The sequence below is a fragment of the Eriocheir sinensis genome, chromosome 28, assembly GCF_024679095.1.
Source record: "Eriocheir sinensis breed Jianghai 21 chromosome 28, ASM2467909v1, whole genome shotgun sequence".
Taxonomy (NCBI): Eukaryota; Metazoa; Arthropoda; class Malacostraca; order Decapoda; family Varunidae; genus Eriocheir; species Eriocheir sinensis.
In genome coordinates, this window is record NC_066536.1 from 8,211,751 (window position 1) to 8,222,611 (window position 10,861).

Sequence of the window (10,861 nt, forward strand, 5' to 3'; positions counted from 1 at the left end):
TCAGTAGGTGTGTTTACCATTACATACATATGAATCAGTCCTAAAAGTGTTTAGTGTTTTACTTACAACATTAAGTTAAATATATGAAGAGAGAGAGCAGTAAATTGCATTGGAGAGAATTATGAAAAGAAGTAGGTATAGGGGTAAAGAATTCTGGTTATAAGACACAGCGTCATCCTCCCAACACTGTCACATGGATCAGAGACATGGACATTGAATGTAGCACAGCAATCATGAATGCATTCAGTGGAAATGACCTACATAAGAGGTGCATGTGGTGTGTCAGGATGGGACGGAGAAAGTAATGAAAGTACTATGTATAAGAGGTTTGATATATGGGTATGACAGAAAAGGGAGTGGATTGTGGAGTGGTTGAATGGTTGAAGCATGGTGCTCTGACATGGTTTGAACATGTGATGAGAATGAATGAGGATGACTGTGTGAAGAGTGTATATGAGGATGAGGATGTCAAGGAGAGACCACCATTGAAATGGATCAATAGTGTGGACAAATATGGGAAAGAGTTGGTAAGTAAGGATTGAGTGTGCCAAGGAGTTCCAGAACAGGAAAAGTTGAAGGTAGCCTACTTCTGCAGTGGCATGTTCCTGTAATGGAAAAAGGTGTACCAGATCCGTAGATAGATGGGAAGAGAATTTTGTATCCACCAGCGTAAGGTGTAATTTAAAGAATGTGTCTCATGCATTCTTTCCTAGATTTGTACTTCATATTTACTGATATATATGTGGAAATGACGCAATCTGTCACCAGATCTGAATACTCGTTAAAATTTCTGATCCCCCAATGGAATGACTTTTGCAGAATAAAGCCTTTAGCAAGTAGAATTTTCTTATGGGCTAGTGCACTAAACAATGGCTGATAAGGAAAAATGACTTTCAGGACTGCATACCTACACTATGTCAACCATACTAAAAAAAAAATCTACTGTAGGATTCTGTTTGAGTGGACACATTTATTATTTCAAGCATGGTGGCAGGCTTATTTGCAGATGATACTGTTGGCAAATGAAAGGATGCCACGGAGGAGAAGATTGTAAGAAAATGTAGGCAAGAGTAATATTTTATTCCTCCACATTACAGTAATTCCACCCACTCACCACTGATATAATAGCCCCATTTTGTTGTTTGTTATCATAGTTAATGAGATTTAAAACTTGTCAATTAACGTAAAAGAATTCCTCAGCATCAAGGAAAGAAGGCTATTATACCGTAAATATTTAGTTAAAAATAAGGTTCTTGAATCTACTTAAGGTTGAAGGAGGTATAAAAAGCAAACAACAAAGTAATATAAATGGTAATGGAAGCAGCACTATTATAGAAGTATAGTACTGTCTCCAAGTTTGCGATAAGTAGGTCGACGTTGTGGGTCGCAAACGTTGAAATCGCAAACTTTGAATCATTATTCTTATGATGAAAATTGAAAACCGTCGACATCTTGCGCTTGGCTACCCATCTGGGTGGCCCAGTGCATGTGTGAGGACTGCCCCGGTCGCGCGCTGGGCCCGAGCAGCTGGCGGGCGGCTGATGATGGTGATGGTGATGATGAGTGTCGCCGGCGTGGCTTTTGCATCGGCGCCGCCTGAACGGTGTTTTTGTCGGGGCCTGTGTGTGTGTGGCTGTGTTTGTTGTGTGTTTGGGCTTCTCAATTTGCCAGTTCTTGTTTTCCACATGTTGCGCGGGACCCCTTTCTTTTCTTTCATCTCTTCTTTTTGAAAAAGAAGATCGAGATGGAAGAAAAGAGAGAGGTCCCGCGCAACATGTGGAAGGTGGGAATTGGCAGATTGAGGAGCTTGGGCCCACGATGGGCACAGCCACACACGCACGGGCCCCGATGAAGGTTCCGTTTGGGTGGCGCCGATGCGGGGGCCGCGCCGCCGACGCTCATCATCACCATCACCATCTCATCAGCCGCCCGTCAGCTGCTCGGGCCCGGCGCGCGGTCGGGGCTGCTCGCACACATGCGCCTGCATGGCTACCCGTATCCCACTCACCATGCTTCCCGCGGCCAATGGAAAGCCCCAGGGGGTGGGTAAGAGCGAGAATGGGAATCAAGGACCACAACAAGGTGTGAAAAAAACGGTTTTAGCAGCCTTTTCCTTTTCCTTTCGGGTCATATCGCAATTGTGGTAAAGGCTCCTGCGAACAATGACAGCAACAGAACGATTAACGAACGAAACGCCAAGACCCCCCAAAAAGTTGAAAGATAATAATAATTACTATATTAAAGAAACAAAAAGAACAAAAATTTTGAATGAAAATGCAAATAAAAAGAGGAAAACAACAGTGAAGACAGAGGAAGATGCGAAATCAATACCTAACACAAAAAAATTCTAGGCATGGTGTTGGGAAAAAATAACTGAACAGTGAAAGTGTAGTGAAAAGAAAATGTAATATTGAAAACCTAACAAAAGGGCATAGAAAAGCAAAGCCAGGGGAAGAAAAGAAGAAAAAAAAGCAGGAAAACACATCAGCTTAGGATGAAGTGTATAAGTGTGCACTGTGAAGTAACTAAGTGCATGGTGTAAAGTATCAGAAGTACTGAGAAGGAGGACCTAAGAAGCGATACAATTGAAGCGTTACAGGTCAAAAGAAGAAGAAGAAGAGTCCCACAGGCAAAGGGAGTGCCGTTACAAAGGCAAAATTCCCGGCCGTCAGCTCAACTCAGTGGTCGAGTATCATAAAAATAACACACTTGCTGGCTGTGTTCCCGTGGCCTAACCAGCCCCCAAAACGCTAAGAAATAAGACCATACCTACTAACCTGAAGAGGACCGGGGAAAGTGACCGCCCCCCTGACAGTGCCCAGCCCTGTTATGCAAGGAGCCTGAAGGGGGGACAGACGACGAAAGTTCATCTCCCTTATAAGCACTTGCCTCTTAACATCACTTGGTAAGCATCACTAGCTAAGAAACTTAATGTAAGGGATCAATATAACTAATCCTTATATTCATACCTTGCCTTACCACACTCGATAATTTTAATTTTTTGGAATATTCGTTTGCCACTTCAGAAAATTTGGACTTGGGGTTTTGGGATTATCTCAACTCGGGTTATTGGACTTTCACCTTATTTTGTGATAGGTAAGAGGTGTTGAATTAACCTGACTTTTATTTCCTTTCGAGTCATGTAGGTTTTAAGGTTTGACCAATTTTTCAACTATTCTACCCAGACCAAAATACATTACCTAAATTATATAGCTTGGTACCCCAACACTTGTAAACTAGCACCACTAAATTAATACTTATTGTCCTCCCATGGTTGATACAAGTTATTTTGAATTTTGTATTTTGAAATTTGCACCTCAGTGGTGTATGATAGTGGTTAGCATTTTGAACTACAAACTCCCGGGCCTGATTTTCTTCTTAACCTGGGCCACCCGCCACTCAGCTCACCCAGTGGTTCATCCTCTTTCTCGGGCTGGTCGATAAATGGGTTCCTTGGGAAATTAAACTTTGGTAGTAACCCAAATGTGAATTATTTAGAATATAAAAAGAAATATATCGCTGAGCACATTTATAATGAAGTCATCAGGCATTATGAAAGCTACAAAGAAATATATCATTGTGCACATTTACAGTGAAGGATGAACAACAACAATGAACTCATCTCTCAGTACAAGGACGCCTTCCCAGCATTTGGCAGTTACATGGAATGCATGTCCAGGACACTTATGACAGGACTTGCTTCTTTCAGCTTAGGTAACAAGTGTGTTATTCATGTCATAGTTTGAATCTCAATAAAATCACTGTAGAAAAATTTTCAGATTTTTTGTTTACATTGTCTACTTACTGTGATCTCGCAAGCAACTCTAGAAACATTACCTGTGATTTTTTTTATTTATACTTAACTTATATATAAACTGCAATTTCACATGATACCATATATATGTAGAAACAATGTCTAGAACTCTTGTCCTATTATTCCTATGTACTGTGATTTCAGCAGTCCCTGTAGAAACAATATCTGTGGCTCTAGCCTTACTCTGTTTATTGTGGTTTCCTTATATGTTATATTTTTATACTCTCCAAGTATAGGACAGACATACCAGTAAATCTTTGCCTTGTCTCATTTTCAGCCTTTGGAGGCACCTACATAACTCAGCACCTGACTGAGAAGTACCTCCCCTACTCACGCAAAAGTCACATCATCGTGTCTAGCCTGGTGGCCTGTGCTGTGGCCTACCAGGTGACCTCTGTGCGGGCCAAGGCATGCCAGGACGGCTGGATGGCCGCTGAAGACAAGCACACTTACCTGAATCCCATTTCTGAAAGGCCTAAGCCAGTAGAAAATGAAGATTGAAAGATTAAAATGATGAAAAGTAGATGTTTGTTGATGTTTCATACTAAAATATTTTTTAACAATGGCACATTTAAGAAGATTAACCACTCTGTCACTGTCACTGACTCTCAGGAGTATGTTTCCTGGGGTGTCTTACATGATGCCCAGGAAATGCTCTGTTTCAATCCGTAGTTACAGTTGTCTTTACAACAAAACTCTTGAAACTGTAAGAAGTAAAGTGTCAAGTCCATTTTTAGGAAAAGAATGGCATAAATATAAAAATGTGTTTGTTTTGAACAGTAGTGTAAGGCTGTTTTGCCTAACAAATTGTGTGTACAAAAAGAAAAAAGGCTCAAAAGAAAGGAAAAGTCCACCACCAGAAAGTGAAGAAGACATTGTGGATGACAGTTTGTTAGAAGATCCTTATTTTGAGTCATTAAGAAGTGACTCCAGGATTCTTGGATTTATTGGATCTAATTCAAGAGCTTCAGAGCATGTTGGAGTAATGGTTCTTCAGCCATGGGTGAAGTGGGGCCCCAGCAAGCGAATTGACACCTCAGGGCAGCTGCTGCTGGATGAGGCAACAGCCCTTGTTGCCACACTGCCAGGTGTTAAGGTGGTGGCAAAGGTAATTTGTTCCTTGGCAAACAAATTAGTGTTGTTAACTAAAAGATGACCTACGATATCTTACATGTGAAATGTAAATAAGTCTGTTCCACATGCCATATTTAGTAGCAGTTGTAAATGTACACAGCTAAATACTACATTGGCTAGACAAAATTCAGTTTTGGGCTATTTTTTTAATGCACATATGATTCTTTCATGCAGGAAGTAGTGCCAGTAAAAAGTGTGGCAGGGAAGACCATTTTTGGCTCAGGGACTCTGGAGCGCCTGATCTCTCAAGTGCGTTCCTCCAGAAACATCTCCTGCATCTTTATAAGTGTTGACATGCTGAAGGGAATCCAAATCAAGTATGGCAGCCACATTAGTGTTAGAGGGCTTTAGTAATAGCATCATAAGTAATATATATATATATATATATATATATATATATATATATATATATATATATATATATATATATATATATATATATATAAATATATATATATATATATATATATATATATATATTTATATATATATATATATATATATATATATATATATATATATATATATATATATATATATATATATATATATATATATATATATATATATATATAGTGAGGCAAGATCTGGAAAGAAGGAACCTTAGGGAACTATTGTTATTTTGTGATTTAATTGAAATTACCTTCTACTTGGCTTAACATATGGGATATTGCTTTGCAGTGGCCTGGAGGAAGCCTTTGGGAGGAAGGTGTTGGACCGTTATGCAGTGGTTCTGGGAATATTCCACCACCATGCTCAGACCAAGGAGGCACGGCTACAGATTGCCCTGGCTGAGCTGCCATACTTTAGGTATTTTTAAAGCTTTAATTTTTTTTTTTTTTTTTATTTATTTATTTATTTATTTTTTTTTTTTTTTACATCGCGGCCTATTGCGCTGGTAGGCTTCTTCCCGGTGGGGCCTGATGGTTGGCCCAAGGCTTCTTCCTGGTGGGGCCTGATGGTCAGCCCAGCCCGTTCTGGTGCAAGCGAGTGTTTCTAGTGGCACCATCTTGCATTGGCTCATGCTGCCCTCCCGGAGCTCATCTTTAATCCTAGAATCTAGAGTCCGGGTTGATAGGTGGTCTTCTGGACAGCATGTGGGTAGTTTTAAGCCACTCGGCGGCGGCTGAAAAATCCCAGCTTGGTGGCACCAGGTGGGGATTGAACTCGCATCCTCCTGAACTCGGCGCCTTCACTCTGTCAACTCAACCACCGCCTCCCCTAGTTGTTTGTCAGTCACTTATAAATCTCCCATGCCTTATCATTCCTATTAATTACTTCAGTCTTTTATCATAGCTATGCATCTTTTCAATGATTTTTGTCTGCTCCACATTTTCATCATTAATCAACTTATTATAATTATTGCATTCATAATGTTATTCTCAGGTGTTATTGTTCATTTATTTATTTCATTTCACAGTCGCACAGCTTTTTATTTTGAATGATACTATTCACTCATCCATTCAGGTCATTCATCACTATTTCTTTGCTTGTTTTCAGAAAGAGAATGTTTGGAGAGAGAGAGCATCTTATGATAATGGAGCGAGAAAAACGTCTCAAAGCTGCCTTGGACAAGCTTGCTGGAGTTAGATCACTTATACGAAAAAATAGAGTGAAAAATAACATTCCCACCGTGGCTGTCGTTGGCTATACTAACTCAGGTAAGCTCCCTCACTCAACACACAGACACAGGCACATGTTGCAAAAGTGTCATTTATATTAAAATTGATAAATAACATAAGTACTTTTTTATTATTGCAGGGAAGACTACTCTCATCCGTGCCATTACCAAGGATGTGCGAGTTGAAGGAAAGGACCAGCTCTTCGCAACCCTTGATGTCACAGCCCACAGTGGTCCATTGCCATGTGGCCTGAAAGTACTGTTCATTGATACTGTTGGCTTCATTCAGAATATTCCCACGGACCTTGTGGCATCTTTCAAGGCAACGCTCGAAGATGCCATATACTCGGTTAGTGATGTTGAATATACATACCTAGATTTCTTAAAAGCTTAAGCTAGTGCATGAAATGTGAAGCTGAATATACATACACAGATTTCTTAGAAGCTAGTGCATAAAATTTGATTAACTAATATTATAATGTCTAACTTTCTGAGTAAGGGATACTCTTTTTACTTGTTACTCGTGTTGAAATTTGAGCAATCAATCTTCTTCAGTTTCCTTCTCCCTACCACCCTACCCAGTAAGGATATATCTAAACATTTTTAGTAGGTACAGTTACTTAACCCTCTCTGAAAAGGATAATAATGATGATGACATGTACTTCAGATGCTATTTTAAGGATGCTCATTGTAATCCTTCACCTTGCTAGGATGTGGTGGTTCATGTGAAGGATGCCAGCCACCCAGAATATGAACTTCAGGGAAACACTGTCTCTTTGACACTTGCCTCCCTACCACTCCCAAAGGAGACACCCATCATAAATGTGGCCAACAAAATGGATCTTGAAGTAACAGTACCAAAAGACAAGCTTGAAGGGGCACACCAAGTCTCAGCAATCTTGGGGCAAGGTAAAGGGATTCCTACTCACAAATTTATGTGAAAATATACGTTGTCAGAAGATTCTGAGTGGAGAAAGCATTTACACCTGTATGTGGATTTCGAGAGACTCCTGGGATCTTGCCTAATTCTGAAAGCCTACATTACCTTACATTATCTAAAGATTTTAGGAGAGAAAGCAGTCAAACAGGGACCTGTATTTATAAAAGTTCATATTTGCCTATTTAATTTAACTGATGCAATGTTCACTCCAGGAACTTCCCCTTAGAGGGTAGCCACGGCAGAACAGTGTTTTTGCTCACCCTTTCAGCAAAATTAACAACTTTGCTCCTACCTCTCTTTATATATTTTTCCATGGAGGTTTAATGGGAGGAGGTGGCATGGACTGGGAAACACTCAGAGTTGAAGCCTGGTGGACATCTACTTGCTTTTAGTTCCATAATTGTTTCCTTGCTTACCCCTTTATTCTTCATTAATTGACTGTTCAAAATACCCTCTCTCTCTGTCCCTTACTACCGTACTTCACTTCCTTTCACCAAGATTTCCAAGATTTCTGATGAATGAAACTAAATTACTGAATATATTTTCATCAGGGATATGTAACTGATCCTATATCCAAAAGAGAAAGATGGATAGGTTTTATAGATTTTCCCAAGGAGTGAAAGAAAAGTTAACATATGTGGTAAATATACTATTTCAGGCATTGAGGATCTGCTGTATGATGTGGAGAGGGAGGTGCTGAGAACCACTGGACGGAAGGTCTGGAAGTTTTCTCTCCCCACCGGCTCCCGTGAGATCCAGTAAGTTTCTCTAGTAATTTTGTTCCCTTATTTATGGGAGAGAACTCATGTTATCTTTATGGTTTCATCAGGAGAGTACATATGCTGTCTTTGTAGTTTCATTAGGAGGGGATTACATATGCTGTCTTTGTAATCATGTTACATAACTCAACCTGAGGTATCATAACTTACGTATGGCATGCATGGGATGGGTGTGGATGTGGGTCTGTAACTGTGAGTGTGAGAATGGGATTTGATCTCTACTCATGCACACCTATTAACTAAAAAGAACATTATATAATTTCAGAAAAGCCTAATTCTTTTTCCCTAAGTACTAGTATCTATTTGTGTAAAAGTCAATCTCATGAAGAAGTCAAGGCTGTGATGTGTTGGATTGAGACAGATTCAAAATAGCCCAAAAGTAGCAGTGGTAGTACTACTAGTAGTAGTAACTTAACCCTAGAAAAATAGTATCCTTGTATGTCTTTTGCATAAGTATATACCACAAGTTTCACAACTGCCTCTTGTAGGTGGCTGAGGAGTGTCACTGGCATAGCTCAGGAGGAGATGGATGAGAACAACCCACAAGTCACACAGGTCCTGGCTGTGATGACAGATCAAGAACTCGCCATCTTTGAGCGCAACTTCCGGAAGTGACGAATGTCTCAGCATAGATTGACCAACCAGTCTTTCCATCTGTCACCATAATTTTTGAGGACAGTGGATTAATATCTCATTAGCACAGCCACGTGCATACTTCTTTATGACATGAATTTGAGATACAGAAACTTATCAATTCTGAATTGTAGCTACACCCACATGTGGACAGTTAATGCCCTATCATGCCATTTTAAAGCCTTGATATATCAAAACGTTAAAATTAAGTAGGTCATTAATTTCTGTTGCACCTAAATTGTTGGTCTTTATCTGAGTTCATAAATAGTTTATTAATAGTTGTTTCTATTACCCAAGAACACAATTAAACATACTGAAGTTTGAAGTTCATCAACATGTAACATTCATCCAGTAAGTTTGTCAAAATGGCAAGTTTTCTTGCTACAGTGCATTGTCTATATATTTTTTTTTTTTTTACAAATAGCAGGAAAATTTTCATTGTTATGACTGCTTGTGCTGTAAATATTAAAACAGAATAATAATATTGTTTGTTATCAGCATGGGGAGTGGAAGTAGCATAATCAGCAGCAGGGGCTGCTTTTGCACATATGTAATATACCTTTTTTGTGATTTGCCATACGTTGTTAATAAAAGGGAATGCGTCTGTACCTTTCTGCATTGCTTTCATAGTAAAAATGGGTTCACATGGAAAGCTCAGCATCAGGATATTCAGTTGGAATACCAATCATTGACAGCACAGCCCAGGTGTTGAGAGTGTAATTTCTTTTATCTATTATCAGTTGAAGTTTTTTATATATTTTTTAAGGCTGTTCTTTATTACAAAAAGACATTGCATAGTGCAACTTCATAGTTTTAAGGAATCAGCTGTTGAAAGCAGGTGACTAGAATTTCAATATTTTATATGTGGCCACCACTTGCTCATCTCTTCAGTAATCAGCACAGTATAGTGGTAGTATGGTAGTAGCAGTAGTTGTTGGAAGTGGTGTTACTCTTCACCCACAGCGAAGGTGCAAGACTCCAGTTACTACCTAGTGACTGGTATGTTGAGCTTCGTTCAGTCACATGTGTTGCTGTAGGCTAGTCGTTTTTGGGGGGTGGGGGGGCTGGGAGATGAAGAAATGGAAGAAATTTAGAGGGGCAGAAAGAAGCTAATTCAGTTATAAGCATTGTCCAGGGATCAAGTCTGGACCTCAGAGTCGTGGGCATTGCTAAAACAGCCTGGTTAAAAGTTTCCTTGACGTTTAATTAACTGTTCATTGTAATCTTGCCATTATACCCGCTACAAAGCTAATGCCCGAGAGAATAGATTAAAATAGATGTGTCCTGGGATGGAAAATATCTGTTAAGTCTCTTGAGCTGTCATTTCCTTTCAGTAAGTCCATATAGGCCTCATAATGGTATAGACAGAGGAAAGTGCAGAAAGCTAAAACACGTAGCCAAGGACGAAAAGTCAAGGGATGGAGTTGGGTGATGTGCGTTGATTACTTTTAGGAGGCACTCTCCTCCCTTCAGTAAGTTCAGATAGGCCTTATAATGGGAAAAAAAAGGTAGAAAAGATGAGTGAAAATAGCAGAAAACACGTAGCCGAGGACGAAAAAAGAATCGAGCGGTTTAAGCTGTGGAGTTGGGTGAGGTGCATTGATTTCTTATAGAGCTCACTTTTTTTCCTTCAGTAAATTCAGACAAGCATCATAATGGGGGTAAATAAAAAAAAAAGATAGGAAACCCGTGAAGCCGGGATGGTACGGGCGGCGATCCTCCCTTGTCTCGAGCAGACGCCGCAACCAACGATACCAGATTGTCGTACTCAGCACATTGTATTTGCATATTTCGGGTCCATAGCTGTCGCACCTATGCATACGAAAGAAAGATATCTAGTTAAACTTATGATTAAAACCGTTTATTGATATATTTGCTGGTTGGAAGAATAACTCTACACTCCTGAAACTGATCTGAATATCGTATTTTAGAAAGTTATC

The 10,861-nt window shown here is 39.6% G+C and overlaps 1 protein-coding gene across 1 annotated transcript; it reads left to right on the top strand.

Annotated features, from left to right (window-relative positions):
• The first annotated feature begins 4,326 nt into the window (after nt 1-4,326).
• On the top strand, nt 4,327-9,525 carry LOC127004473 (putative GTP-binding protein 6). Its single transcript, XM_050872219.1, has 8 exons — nt 4,327-4,922; nt 5,123-5,265; nt 5,630-5,758; nt 6,449-6,609; nt 6,710-6,918; nt 7,280-7,478; nt 8,168-8,267; nt 8,777-9,525. Exons 1-8 carry the CDS (start codon nt 4,377-4,379, stop codon nt 8,901-8,903), a joined length of 1,614 nt encoding a protein of 537 aa, XP_050728176.1. The 5' UTR covers nt 4,327-4,376; the 3' UTR covers nt 8,904-9,525.
• The last annotated feature ends 1,336 nt before the right edge of the window (nt 9,526-10,861 follow it).

Bases quoted from the DNA above. Each gene is read 5' to 3' on its own strand.
- LOC127004473 (XM_050872219.1), top strand. From the start codon at position 4,377: ATGGCACATTTAAGAAGATTAACCACTCTGTCACTGTCACTGACTCTC. The intron at 4,923-5,122 runs GTAATTTGTTCC...TCTTTCATGCAG, and splicing joins GTGTTAAGGTGGTGGCAAAG to GAAGTAGTGCCAGTAAAAAG. The intron at 6,919-7,279 runs GTTAGTGATGTT...TCACCTTGCTAG, and splicing joins TCGAAGATGCCATATACTCG to GATGTGGTGGTTCATGTGAA.